The sequence below is a fragment of the Heteronotia binoei genome, chromosome 7 (genome assembly GCF_032191835.1).
Source record: "Heteronotia binoei isolate CCM8104 ecotype False Entrance Well chromosome 7, APGP_CSIRO_Hbin_v1, whole genome shotgun sequence".
In the NCBI taxonomy this organism is placed as follows: domain Eukaryota; kingdom Metazoa; phylum Chordata; class Lepidosauria; order Squamata; family Gekkonidae; genus Heteronotia; species Heteronotia binoei.
Genome location: NC_083229.1, coordinates 2,900,409 through 2,914,966, shown reverse-complemented (window position 1 = coordinate 2,914,966; position 14,558 = coordinate 2,900,409). Strand labels below are relative to the sequence as shown.

General features: G+C 52.1%; 1 protein-coding gene across 1 annotated transcript in view; it reads left to right on the top strand.

Annotated features, from left to right (window-relative positions):
* Nucleotides 1–14,558, top strand: part of RECQL4 (RecQ like helicase 4) — a 73,451-nt gene that overhangs the window by 13,250 nt on the left and 45,643 nt on the right. The window contains exons 7-10 of the mRNA XM_060243162.1: nt 1,188–1,317; nt 3,368–3,496; nt 8,840–8,986; nt 11,171–11,263. Coding sequence (XP_060099145.1) covers nt 1,188–1,317; nt 3,368–3,496; nt 8,840–8,986; nt 11,171–11,263 — 499 coding nt within the window. The remainder of the gene's footprint in view (nt 1–1,187; nt 1,318–3,367; nt 3,497–8,839; nt 8,987–11,170; nt 11,264–14,558) is intronic.

Genomic DNA, 14,558 nt, shown 5'->3' with positions numbered 1-14,558 from the left:
AAGGCTAGTTACTATTATCTTTGTGGTGACTAAGGAATGCAAACGTCTCCGTTTCTCACACATTCTCTGTGAGCTGATAAGACCTGACTGTGAGAATATGGTGGAGAGGCACTTTACATTGCTAATACAAGATTGCCCTACACATCCTGAAGCAAAGAGAGATTTATTATGCGTTTCCAGAGAGACGTGCGAAGAAGGGGGGGGGGGTGGTTGTGAGAAAGGAGAAACATGGCTGAAAGGAGAAACAGTACTTAGAAATAGAATGCTTGACACCACCCAGATTCTGAACTGCAAGAAGCGGCTGAAAGCGGTGCCTCTGAGACGTGACTTTAGAAAATAGTCTGTGGGAGCATCGTGTGGGTGTTCGTTCTGTTATTTTGCTGTACGGACTTATTATAAAATGTGCACTAAATGTTTGTTTACACGCTTTTTGCGTGCGAGTGATAATTCAACCGGTGAGGTTTTGAAGGATATGTTCTGCCAGAGCTACGGCTGACCCAAGGGCATCTGCAGCAAATCTCTCTTATTAAGAGATTACACACTTCTACCGCCTGCCAGATCAAATGCTCCTTAGCAGGCAACCTTACATCGAAGACTGCTGCCAACAAGGGTGTCCAAACAGGGTTGCATTTTGGCTCCCTTTTCATTCAATCTCTTCCTTCATTGACCTGGCTAATCAGTTGTCTGGTCTTGACTGCCATAGTCCAAAACTCGGCGCATTACATGTACCCTTGTTACTTTATGCTGACGATACGGTGCTGTTGTCCTGCTCCAGAGTGGGCTTAAGACGTCTGTTGTCCCGTTGTGTTCTGTATTTTACTAGTAATAAGCTCCAGCGCAATTATGAGAAGTCCAAAATCTTAGTTTTCTCAAAAAAAAAGTGGAGACTTTACAAATGGGCTATTGCTGGTAAAGAGATAAAGCAAGAAGTATTTCTATGGGTTGATATGAAATGAGCTTGGAAGGATTTGGTGCCCTGGGAGAGCCGAACTGGATGGGAGTGATTAAGCAAAGCTAGTTTCAACTTTACCCCCGCCTACTCCTGGCGCTGCAGTCAAGTGACACAGGAAGGGACAGGCCATGTTGCACAGAAGGGAGAAGGACTCCCCTTAGCATGGCCTGTCGCTGGGCTGTTGTGAGGGCGGAGAGCATCTGTGGGCTTAGGATGCCTCTTGGTGTCTTTGTAGGTGCGGAAGCAGAAGTGGCAGAAGAAAGGAGAACGGTTTGGAGGAGGCGGCCGGCCCCTAGACAGGAGCTGCGATACCTGCTTCAGATGCGGAGGCCTTGGCCACTGGGCTCTGCAGTGCAAAGGGAAAGGTAAGGTGATCTAGCTTCCCTGGCCAAACCCAAAGGCAGGTGACTGACGGGCAATTTGCTCAGGATGGACCAAAGGAAATACTGCTTTACACAGAAAGTGACTACATTGTGCGATTGGCTGCCAGAGGATTTAGTGATGGCCATAGGAATAAACAGCTTTGAAAGGGGATTAGATAGATTCATGAAGGATGTCTGTCAGTGGCTAATGAAAGCCAGTTTGGTGTCGTGGTTAAGTGCCCGGACTCTTATCTGGGGGAACCGGGTTGGATTCCCCACTCCTCCACTTGCAGCTGCTGGAATGGCCTTGGGTCAGCCGTAGCTCTCTTATCTGGGAGAACCGGGTTTGATTCCCCACTCCTTCACTTGCACCTGCTGGAATGGCCTTGGGTCAGCCAGAGCTCTCTTATCTGGGAGAACCAGGTTTGATTCCCCACGCCTCCACTTGCACCTGCTGGAATGGCCTTGGGTCAGCAAGAGCTCTGGCAGAGTTGTCCTTGAAAGGGTAGCTTCTGAGAGAGCTCTCTCAGTCCCACCTACCTCACAGAGAGCCAGTTTGGTGTAGTGGTTTAGTGTGCAGACTCTTATCAGGGAGAACCAGGTTCGATTCCCCACTCCTCCACTTGCAGCTGCTGGAATGGCCTTGGGTCAGCCATAGCTTTCGCAGGAGTTGTCTTTGAAAGGGCAGCTGCTGGGAGAGCTTTCTCAGCCTCACCCACCTCACAGGATGTCTGTTGTGGGGAGAGGAAGGGAAAGAGATTGTGAGCTGCTCTGAGACTCTGATTCAAAGAGAAGGGTGGGGTACAAATCTATGTCCTTCCTTCCTTCCTTCCTTCCTTCCTTCCTTCCTTCCTTCCTTCCTTCCTTCCTTCCTTCCTTCCTTCCTTCCTTCCTTCCTTCCTTCCTTCCTTCCTTCCTTCCTTCCTTCCTTCCTTCCTTCCTTCCTCCCTCCCTCCCTCCCTCCCTCCCTCCCTCCCTCCTGAGCCAGTTTGGTGTGAGAGCCAGTTTGGTGTAGTGGTTAAGTGTGCGGACTCTTATCTGGGAGAACCGGGTTTGATTCCCCACTCCTCCACTTGCACCTGCTGGCATGGCCTTGGGTCAGCCATAGCTCTGGCAGAGGTTGTCCTTGAAAGGGCAGCTGCTGTGAGAGCCCTCTCAGCCCCACCCACCTCACAGGGTGTCTGTTGTGGGGGAGGAAGATAAAGAAGATTGTGAGCCGCTCTGAGACTCTTCGGAGTGGAGGGCAGGATATAAACCCAATATCTTCTTGTTTGGAACAAAAAGCAAATGCAATTTTGGGCTGTATCCACAGAAGTCTAGTGTCCAGATCACGTGATGTGATGGTATCGCTTTGCTCTGCTCTGGCAAGACCTCACCTGGAGTATTGTGTTCAGTTTTGGGCACCACATTTTAAGAAGGATATAGACAAGCTGGAACGGGTCCAGAGGAGGGCAACGAAGATGGTTAGGGGTCTGGAGACCAAGTCCTATGAGGAAAGGTTGAAGGAGCTGGGGATGTTTAGCCTGGAGAGGAGGCGGCTGAGAGGTGATAGGATCACCATCTTCAAGTCCTTGAAGGGCTGTCATCTAGAGGATGGGGTGGAATTGTTTTCTGTGGCCCCGGAAGGTAGGACTAGAACCAGTGGGCTGGAATTAAATCAAGAGTTTCCGGCTCAACATTAGGAAGAACTTCCTGACAGAGCGATTCCTCAGTGGAACAGGCTTCCTCGGGAGGTGGTGGGCTCTCTTTCCTTGGAGGTTTTTAAACAGAGGCTAGATGGCCATCTGACAGCAATGAAAATCCTGTGAATTTAGGGGGAAGTGTTTGTGAGTTTCCTGCACTGTGCAGGGGGTTGGGCTAGATAACCCTGGAGATCCCTTCCAACTCTATGATTCTATAATTCTATGGTTCTATGAACCCTTGCTCACTACACTTGAGATAAAATGAAGAATCCCCTTTCCACCACCCATTTCTTTTGGCACAGTGCCTCTGGCAGAGGTTGCCCGCACGTGTGTCCCTGACTGTGTTTGACCCCTTCCTCCTTATACTGCAGCAGCAGAACAGCTCCCAGCTAGTGACCCCCAACCGGAGGGAAGTGGCTGTGCGGCAGAAGAGGAGGTGCCGCTGCTCACTCTGGAAGAAGTGGCTGAGATGACCCACACGGCCTACTGCAAGGTCTCAGGTAGGAGGCGAAGGGTGTGGTGGAAAGGCTGCTAGGATTAATTTCTCCTCCTGATTGAAAACCTTTGAGTATAAAGGTAAAAAAAAAGGTAAAGGTAGTCTCCCTGTGCAAGCACCGGTCGTTTCCGACTCTGGGGTGATGTCTCATCACGACATTTTCACAGCGGACTTTTAATGGGGTGGTTTGCCATTGCCTTCCCCAGTCTTTTACACTTTTCCCCCAGCAAGCTGGGTCCTCATTTGACAGACCTCGGAAGGATGGAAGGCTGAGTCAACCTCGGGCTGGCTACCTGAACCAGCTTTCGCCGGGATAGAACGCAGGTCGTGAGCAGAGAGTTCAGATCACAGTACTGCAGCACTGCTGCTTTACCACTCTGTGCCACGGGGCCGCAAAAGGAAAGGAGAGGTCCTCTGTGCAAGCACCAGTCGTTTCCGACTCTGGGGTGATGTTGCTTTCATGTTTTCACGGCAGACTTTTTACGAGGTGGTTTGCCATTGCCTTCCCCAGTCTTTTACACTTCCACCCCCAGCAAGCTGGGAACTCTTTTGACCGACCTCGGAAGGATGGAAGGCTGAGTCAACCTCGGAACGGCTACCTGAATCCAGCTTCACCCCAGAGTCGGAAATGACTGGTGCTTGCACAGGGGACCTTTCCTTTCCTTTTCCTTGCCATTGCCTTCCCCAGTCATCTACACAAGCTGAGGACTCCTTTGACCGACCTCGGAAGGATGGAAGGCTGTGTCAACCTTGAGCCGGCTACCTGAACCCAGCTTCCGCCGGAATCAAACTCAGGTCGTGAGCAGAGCTTGGACCTTCAGTACTGCAGCTTCCCACTCTGTGCCATGGGGCTCCTAATGGAGAGCCCTATTCCTGACCACAGGCAGGGCTTAACTGGCACTGAAGCCAACTGAGAACCTGGTCCCCAGGTGAGCTGGGCTTTCTGGCATCTTCTGATTTGATTGATGCCTCGGGAACCCAGGAAGAGTGTTAGGCTTACCTAGGGAAGGTGGCAGCAAGGACGCGTTGCCCATCTCTCACACAACCTCTTTTGTGTGGCAGGTTAGACATGCTCACATCAATTGAAGGGAAACTCTTCCAAGGCATTGGAAGTCTCCGGCAAGCTGACACGAAGAAGTAACATTGGCTGGCTTTTACTTCCAAAATCTGCATCCCGCCTTCCTGACCTCACGAGGGCCACCCAGGCAGCAAGCAAGTTAAGGCAGATGTGATAAAACCCTATTGCAAAACCATTCAAGTCCAACCCCCCCCCCCAAAAAAAAAAACACATCGAAAAGCACAATTTGAAAGCGTTAAAATGAATATACAAAAGAGCCGGTTTGGTGTAGTGGTTATGTGTGCGGACTCTTATCTGGGAGAACCGGGTTTCATTCCCCACTCCTCCGCTTGCACCTGCTAGCATGGCCTTGGGTCAGCCAGAGCTCTGGCAGAGGTGGTCCTTGAAAGGGCAGCTGCTGTGAGAGCCCTCTCAACCCCATCCACCTCACAGGGTGTCTGTTGTGGGGGAGGAAGGGAAAGGAGATTGTGATCCGCTCTGAGACTCTTCGGAGTGGAGGGTGGGATATAAATCCAATATCTTCATCTACCTCACAGGGTGTCTGTTGTGGGGGAGGAAGGGAAAGGAGATTGTGAGCCGCTCTGAGACTCTTTGGAGTGGAGGGCGGGATATAAATCCAATATCTTCTTCTTCAAAACATTAAAAAACCATTGGTTATGAAGGAGGGGTCATTGAGGGAAAAGCAAATATGAACACATGAAGCTGCCTTCTACTGAATCAGACCCTCAAAGGTCCATCAAAGTCAGTCTTGTCTACTCAGACTGGCAGCGGCTCTCTAGGGTCTCCGGCTGAGGTTTTTCACACCTATTTGCCTGGACCCTTTTTAGTTGGAGATGCCAGGGATAGAACCTGGGACCTTCTGCTTACCAAGCAGATGCTCTGCCACTGAGTCACCGCCCCTCCCCTAAAGTCAGTCTTGTCCACGCAGACTGGCAGCGGTTCTCCAGGGTCTCCGGCTGAGGTTTTTCACGCCTATTTGCCTGGACCCTTTTCAGTTGGAGATGCCAGGGGTAGAACCTGGGAACTTCTGCTCACCAAGCAGATGCTCTACCACTGAGCCACCATCCCTCCCTAAAGTCAGTCTTGTCTACTCAGACTGGCAGCAGCTCTCCAGGGTCTCAAACTGAGGTTTTTCACGCCTACTTGCCTTTATAGCTGGAGATGCCAGGAACTGAACCTGGGACCTTCTGCTTCCCAAGCAGATGCTCAACCACTGAGCCACTGTCCCTCCCTAAAGTCAGTCTTGTCTACTCAGACTGGCAGCGGCTCTCCAGGGTCTCCAGCTGAGGTTTTTCACGCCTATTTGCCTGGACCCTTTTCAGTTGGAGATGCCAGGGATAGAACCTGGGACCTTCTGCTTCCCAAGCAGATGCTCTACCACTGAGCCACAATCCCTTCCCTGACCAGCAGTGGCTCTCCAGGGTCTCAAGCTGAGGTTTTTCACACCTATTTTCCTGGACCCTTTTTTGGAGATGCCAGGGATAGAACCTGGGACCTTCTGCTTACCAAGCAGATGCTCTACCACTGAGCCACCGTCCCTCCCTGAATGAAACCAAGAAGTCTTCACCTGGTGGCAGAAGATGGCAACAAAAGGGGATAGATTAATCTCCCTAGGGAGAAAGTTCCAGAGTTTTGGTGCCATGACTGAGAAGCTGGGAGTCCTGAAGCGGGGCCTTTCAAGATGACTGTAGTGGTCAGGTGCGTTCATGAAGGATTAGATGATTCTTCAGGTATGTAGGACTTTGATGATCAGCACCTTGAACTGCGGCCACAAACAGCAAAAAGGCATTTTAAAAAATCTTAACAAACGGGATTGTGGCATGATGGCTCTGTACTTGAGTTTCTTTTCTTGTTAGGTGCCTTTAGGATTCCACTGACATGAATCCTAAAGGCCCCCTAACAAGAAAGAAACTTGGCCGTAAGGCAAGTAAGGCAGCCAGTAAACTTTTAAAACAAATAAACTTTCACTGTTCAGATGTTCCGCTGTCAGAGAATCACACCTCAGTCGATGCCTTTATCTCAAAAGCAGTTTCCTTTAAAGTTCATTTGGAGTGAAACGATCCTCCGGTTAGGCAGGTGGAAAGGAGGAGCGGGATCTGGCAGGTCTGTTTTGCTAAATGAGACTCAGGAAGCTGCCTCTGCTGACACAGGGAGAGCCCCCCCGCTAACGGAAAAAGTTGCTTTCTTTCCACCTCTTCCTCCCTCCCTCCCTCCATTTGCCTTCCTGCTCATGTTTTGTGGCTCTCAAACATCTGACGTTTATTCCATATGGCAGGGGTGGCCAAGGGTAGCTCTCCAGACGCTTTTTGCCTACAACTCCCATCAGCCCCAGCCATTGGCCATGCTGGCTGGGGCTGATGGGAGTTGTAGGCAAAAAACATCTGTAGAGCTACCATTGGTCACCCCTGGGATAGGACATTTTTCTCCAGATCCACCGAAATTTCTAGCTATCTAGACCAGGGGTGGCCAATGGTAGCTCTCCAGAGGTTTTTTTTTGCCTACAACTCCCATCAGCCCCAGCCAGCATGGCCAATGGCTGGGGCTGATGGGAGTTGTAGGCAAAAAGCATCTGGAGAGCTACCGTTGGCCACCCCTGCACTAAAGAAAGGTGCCGCCCTCAGCAGAACGGATTGTCAGGATTCAAGTCTCATTCTAATTTTCTTGTCTTTGGAGAGCTGACCTGCCTTGTGCTGGTCACCTGAACTTGCACTGTCCACACCAGGGGTGGCCAAACTTGCTTGACACAAGAGCTACATAGAATTAAGTGTCAGACATTTGAGAGCCACATAACATGAACATCAGAGGTTTGAGAGCCACAAGGAAGGAAGGAAAATAGATTGGGGGTGGGGGGGGAGAGGTGGAAAGAAAGCAACTGAGGGATGGTGGCTCAGTGGCAGAGCATCTGCTTGGCAAGCAGAAGGTCCCAGGTTCAATCTCCGGCATCTCCAACTCAAAAGGGTCCAGGCAAGTAGGCGTGGAAAACCTCAGCTGCAGACCCTGGAGAGCCGTTCCCAGTCTGAGTAGACAAGACTGACTTTAGGGAGAAGGACGGTGGCGCAGTGGTAGAGCATCTGCTTGGTAAGCAGAAGGTCCCAGGTTCAATCCCTGGCATCTCCACCTAAAAAGGGTCCAGGCAAGTAGGCGTGAAAAACCTCAGCTTGAGACCCTGGAGAAAGAGCCGCTGCCAGTCTGAGTAGACGAGACTGACTTTGATGGACCCAAGAGGGTCTGATTCAGTAGAAGGCAGCTTCATATGTACATATTAGGGAAGGAACAGTGGCTCAGTGGTAGAGCATCTGCTTGGGAAGCAGAAGGTCCCAGGTTCAATCCCTGGCATCTCCAAAAAAGGGTCCAGGCAAATAGGTGTGAAAAACCTCAGCTGGAGACCCTGGAGAGCCGCTGCCAGTCTGAGTAGACAAGATTGACTTTGATGGACCAAAGAGTATAAGGCAGCTTCATATGTTCCACTTTGACTTTAATTGCCTTCTCCAAGCTGCCGGCTGGCTTGGTTTGGGAAAGTGATCTAAAGAGAGAAGTGTCTTCTCCAAGCCAGCTGACAGGGCAATGGGGGCTTCAAGAGCCACAGAATATCAGCGCAAGAGCCACAGTTTGGCCAGCCCTGGTCTAGACTGAGGGAGAGGATGAAAATCACATGATGTGATGGTATCGCTTTACTCTGCTCTGGTAAGACCTCACCTGGAGTCTTGTGTTCGGTTTTGGGCACCACATTTTCAGAAGGATCTAGACAAGGTGGAAAGGGTCCAGAGGAGGGTGATGAAGATGGTGAGGGGTCTGGAGACCAAGTCCTATGAGGGAAGGTTGAAGCAGCTGGGCCTGTTTAGCCTGGAGAAGAGGCGGCTGAGAGGTGATATGATCACCATCTTCAAGTCCTTGAAGGGCTGTCCTTTAGAGGATGGGGTGGAATTGTTTTCTGTGGCCCCGGAAGGCAGGACCAGAACCAATGGGTTGAAATTAAATCCAAAGAGTTTCTGGCTCAACATTAGGAAGAACTTCCTGACCGTTAGAGCAGTTCCTCAGTGGAACAGGCTTCCTCCTCAGGAGGTGGTGGGCTCTCTGTCCTTGTAGGCTTTTAAACAGAGGCTAAAGGGCCATCTGACAGCAATGAGGATCCTGTGAATTTAGGGGGAGGGGGTTGTGAGTTTCCTGCATCGTGCAGGGGTTGGACTGGATGACCTGGAGTTCCCTTCCCACTCTATGATTCTGTGATTCTATAATACTGCCTCTTCAGTAGTGTTTTCCCCTCCTCAGCTGATCATTGCGAGAGCAGCCCAGGAGCTCCAAAACAGCAGGAGGAAGCGGGTTCCCTGCACGTGCTGAGGCCTGTGCGTGATCTTCCCTCTCCGCCCACACCTCTGCAGCCTCTCTACAAGCTGGGCCAAGATGGGAAGGTGAGAGGTAAGGCTTCCCGAGGACTCCTCTGCTGCCCCACTGAAGCCCGGTGTAGGAGACAGAGCTGGCCGCACAGCCCAGGATAGATGTTACGCAACCCAAGCTGTCCTTCCTTGTAGAATCAAACCAGCCCTTCAGGTTGGCATGGGGTCCTGCACTGAGGTGGACGTAGGGTTGCCAGGCAACAGGTGGGAGGGCTGTAGGATGGGAGCAGCGTCCCAGGAGAAAAAACTGAAAAGAAAAATAAGGTCTCAGCCACTTAACAGAAGTTCTGAGCACAGAGTTCCTGGTTATTCTTAGAGCTTACTGGGAGTTCTGACCATAGAGTTCCTGGCATTGGATGCAAACGTTGCTGTAGAGTTCCTGGCAATTGCTACAGCTGTCCTTGCTGCTTCTGGATAGCTCTAGGAATTGTCAGGAACTCTGTGGTCAGAGCTTCCTGTAAGTAGACAAGCCAGTTTGGTGTAGTGGTGAAGTGCGCGGACTCTTATCTGGGAGAACCGGGTTTGATTCCCTACTCCTCCGCTTGCACCTGCTGGAATGGCCTTGGGTCAGCCAGAGCTCTCTTATCTGGGAGAACCGGGTTTGATTCCCCACTCCTCCACTTGAAGCTGCTGGAATGACCTTGGGTCAGCCATAGTTATCACAGAGCTTGTCCTTGAAAGAGCAGCTGATGTGAGAGCCCCACCCACCTCAGGGTGTCTGTTGTGGGGGGGGGGGGGGGTAAAGGAGATTGTGAGCCGCTCTGAGACTTTTTGGAGTGGAGGGCGGGATATAAATCCAATATCTTCATCTACCTCACAGGGTGTCTGTTGGGGGTGGGGAGGTAAAGAAGATTGTGAGCCGCTCTGAGACTCTTTGGAGTGGAGGGTGAGATATAAATCCAATATCTTCATCTACCTCACAGGGTGTCTGTTGTGGGGGAGGAAGGTAAAGGAGATTGTGAGCCGTTCTGAGACTCTTCAGAGTGGAGCGGGGGATATAAATCCAATATCTTCATCTACCTCACAGGGTGTCTGTTTTGGGGGTGGGGAGGTAAAGGAGATTATAAAGCGCTCTGAGACTCTTCGGAGTGGAGGGCGGGATATAAATCCAATATCTTCATAAGAACATAAGAGAAGCCATGTTAGATCAGGTCAATGGCCCATCCAGTCCAACACTCTGTGTCACACAGTGGCAAATTTTTTTTTATATATATATATATATATATATGTGTGTGTGTGTGTGTGTGTGTGTGTGTGTGTACACACACACACACACACTGTGGCTAATAGCCACTGATGGACCTCTGCTCCATATTTTTATCTAAACCCCTCTTGAAGATGGCTATGCTTGTGGCTGCCACCACCTCCTGTGGCAGTGAATTCCACATGTTAATCACCATTTGGGTGAAGAAGTACTTCCTTTTATCCGTTTTAACCTGTCTGCTCAGCAATTTCATCGAATGCCCACGAGTTCTTGTATTGTGAGAAAGGGAGAAAAGGACTTCTTTCTCTACTTTCTCCATCCCACGCATTATCTTGTAAACCTCTATCATGTCACCCTGAAGTCGACATTTCTCCCAGCTAAAGAGCCCCAAGCATTTCAACCTTTCTTCATAGGGAAAGTGTTCCAGCCCTTTAATCATTCTAGTTGCCCTTCTCTGGACTTTCTCCAATGCTACAATATCCTTTTTGAGGTGCGGCGACCAGAACTGCACACAGTACTCCAAATGAGACCGCACCATCGATTTATACATGGGCATTATGATACTGGCTGATTTGTTTTCAATTCCCTTCCTAATATTTCCCTAATAATTCCTAATCGCAACCCCTTCTCCCTTTGGCCCCTGTTTCTGCCTGCTGATCATCTGAGCGTCAGCAGGCAGCAGCCCCAATTGCCTGGAGATCTCCCACCATAAGCAGACAAACGGAAGACCTTGGTTTGTTTCAGCAGACAAAGAAAAACATACACATATAGCACAACTCCGACTCTTGGACTGGTGCTGGAGCCATTGGGCAGCTCACGCACGGCTATGCCCTGGTTAGTTCACACCTGTGGCTATGCGCAGGTTAAATACCTGCAACACAGTAGAAGGGAAAGCTGAGTCCTGGCCTCCCTCTGCTGGCAAAAAGTAACGTTCAAGTTTTTTCCCCCTGGAGCTGACATTTGGCACCTTTTCTGACTTCGGCATGTCTGTGTTTTGTGCAGAGACCCCTCCGGAAGTGCTCCGTGCCCTGTCTGAGCTGGGCTACAGCTCCTTCCGGCCAGGACAAGAAGCTGCCGTGATGAGGATACTCTCAGGTACACCTGTTTCCTGGCATGAAGCCAGAGGATTTTGCATTGGAAACTAGAGGGAATGGAAGTGTCCCGGTTAACTTACCTGTAAACGCGATTGTTCCTGGTAGCCAGATGCTGGCTAAGCAAAGGTGCCTTCCAGGTGACTTTAGAGAGTTGGGTTCAGTCCCTTCTGGTCTCCTACCTGGCCACGTAATGGACAGGGACTGGTGTGGGTTTCACCGATGGTTCCCGCGCAGAGTGTCTAGTGGAGAAGATGTCTGTCTTCTGCTGGGCTGCTCTGGGCATTGCACTTTGGAGAGGGGATAAATCTCTGGGGTGAGTTGTTAAATTGTCTAAGTCACACTTCTGTCAACCGGCTTTTTAACTTGTGAGGACCATCTCATGCCTCTGGGCACAGAACAGGTTTCACTGGAGGAGTGGGGGGAGGGACGAGGTAGCTGTGAATGCCCTGCATTCCACAGGGAGTTAAGAACATCAGAAGAGCCCTGCTGGATCAGACCATCTAGTCCAGCCTCCTGTCTCACACAGTGATCGGCCAGTTCCTCTGGAGGGCCAACAATAGGGCACAGAGGCCAAGGCCTTCCCCTGATGAGAAGATCAGAGACCTGCTGAATCAGACCAATAGAAAATCTAGTCCAGCATTCAGTCTCACAAAGCAGCAAACCAGTTCATCTGGATGGTCAATAACAGGGCATAGATAATCAGAAGAGCCCTGCTGGATCAGACCAGTGAGGGTCCCTCTAGTCCAGCCTCCTGTCTCACACAGGGGCCAACCAATTCCTCTGGAGGGCGAACAACAGGGCAGAGAGGCCAAGGCCTTCCCCTGAGAAGAACATCAGAAGAGGCCTGCTGGGTCATACCAGTGAGGGTCCATCTAGTCCAGCCTCCTGTCTCACACAGTGGCCAGCCAGTTCCTCTGGAGGGCGAACAACAGAGCAGAGAGGCCGAGGCCTTCCCCTGAGAAGAACATCAGAAGGTCCATCTAGTCCAGCTACCTCCTGTCTCACACAGTGGCCAACCAGTTTCTCTGTAGGGCCAACAACAGGGGAGAAAGGCTGAGGCCTTCCCCTGAGAAGAACATCAGAAGAGCCCTGCTGGGTCAGACCAGGGAGGGTCCATCTAGTCCAGCCTCCTGTCTCACACAGGGGCCAACCAGTTCCTCTGGAGGGGCAGCAACAAGGAAGAGAGGCCAAGGCCTTCCTCTGAGAAGAACATCAGAAGAGCCCTGCTGGGTCAGACCAGGGAGGGTCCATCTAGTCCAGCCTCCTGTCTCACACAGGGGCCAACCAGTTTCTCTGTAGGGCCAACAACAGGGCAGAGAGGCTGAGGCCTTCCCCTGAGAAGAACATCAGAAGAGCCCTGCTGGGTCAGACCAGGGAGGGTCCATCTAGTCCAGCCTCCTGCCTCACACAGGGGCCAACCAGTTCCTCTGCAGGGCCAACAACAGGGCAGAGAGGCCAAGGCCTTCCCCTGAGAAGAACCTCAGAAGAGCCCTGCTGGATCAGACCAGGGAGGGTCCATCTAGTCCAGCCTCCTGTCTCACACAGGGGCCAACCAGTTCCTCTGCAGGGCCAACAACAGGGCAGAGAGGCCAAGGCCTTCCCCTGAGAAGAACATCAGAAGAGCCCTGCTTGGTCAGACCAGGGAGGGTCCATCTAGTCCAGCCTCCTGTCTCACACAGGGGCCAACCAGTTTCTCTGTAGGGCCAACAACAGGGCAGAGAGGCTGAGGCCTTCCCCTGAGAAGAACATCAGAAGAGCCCTGCTGGGTCAGACCAGGGAGGGTCCATCTAGTCCAGCCTCCTGTCTCACACAGGGGCCAACCAGTTCCTCTGCAGGGCCAACAACAGGGCAGAGAGGCCAAGGCCTTCCCCTGAGAAGAACCTCAGAAGAGCCCTGCTGGATCAGACCAGGGAGGGTCCATCTAGTCCAGCCTCCTGTCTCACACAGGGGCCAACCAGTTTCTCTGTAGGGCCAACAACAGGGCAGAGAGGCTGAGGCCTTCCCCTGAGAAGAACATCAGAAGAGCCCTGCTGGGTCAGACCAGGGAGGGTCCATCTAGTCCAGCCTCCTGTCTCACACAGGGGCCAACCAGTTCCTCTGCAGGGCCAACAACAGGGCAGAGAGGCCAAGGCCTTCCCCTGAGAAGAACCTCAGAAGAGCCCTGCTGGATCAGACCAGGGAGGGTCCATCTAGTCCAGCCTCCTGTCTCACACAGGGGCCAACCAGTCCTCTGGAGGGCCAACAACAGGGCAGAGAGGCTGAGGCCTTCCCCTGAGAAGAACATCAGAAGAGCCCTGCTGGGTCAGACCAGGGAGGGTCCATCTAGTCCAGCCTCCTGTCTCACACAGGGGCCAACCAGTTTCTCTGTAGGGCCAACAACAGGGCAGAGAGGCTGAGGCCTTCCCCTGAGAAGAACATCAGAAGAGCCCTGCTGGGTCAGACCAGGGAGGGTCCATCTAGTCCAGCCTCCTGTCTCACACAGGGGCCAACCAGTTCCTCTGCAGGGCCAACAACAGGGCAGAGAGGCCAAGGCCTTCCCCTGAGAAGAACCTCAGAAGAGCCCTGCTGGATCAGACCAGGGAGGGTCCATCTAGTCCAGCCTCCTGTCTCACACAGGGGCCAACCAGTTCCTCTGCAGGGCCAACAACAGGGCAGAGAGGCCGAGGCCTTCCTCTGAGAACATCAGAAGAGCCCTGTTGGATCAGACCATCTAGTCCAGCCTCCTGTCTCACACAGGGGCCAACCAGTCCTCTGGAGGGCCAACAACAGGGCAGAGAGGCTGAGGCCTTCCCCTGAGAAGAACATCAGAAGAGCCCTGCTGGGTCAGACCAGGGAGGGTCCATCTAGTCCAGCCTCCTGTCTCACACAGGGGCCAACCAGTTTCTCTGTAGGGCCAACAACAGGGCAGAGAGGCTGAGGCCTTCCCCTGAGAAGAACATCAGAAGAGCCCTGCTGGGTCAGACCAGGGAGGGTCCATCTAGTCCAGCCTCCTGTCTCACACAGGGGCCAACCAGTTCCTCTGCAGGGCCAACAACAGGGCAGAGAGGCCAAGGCCTTCCCCTGAGAAGAACCTCAGAAGAGCCCTGCTGGATCAGACCAGGGAGGGTCCATCTAGTCCAGCCTCCTGTCTCACACAGGGGCCAACCAGTTCCTCTGCAGGGCCAACAACAGGGCAGAGAGGCCGAGGCCTTCCTCTGAGAACATCAGAAGAGCCCTGTTGGATCAGACCATCTAGTCCAGCCTCCTGTCTCACACAGGGGCCAACCAGTCCTCTGGAGGGCCAACAACAGGGCAGA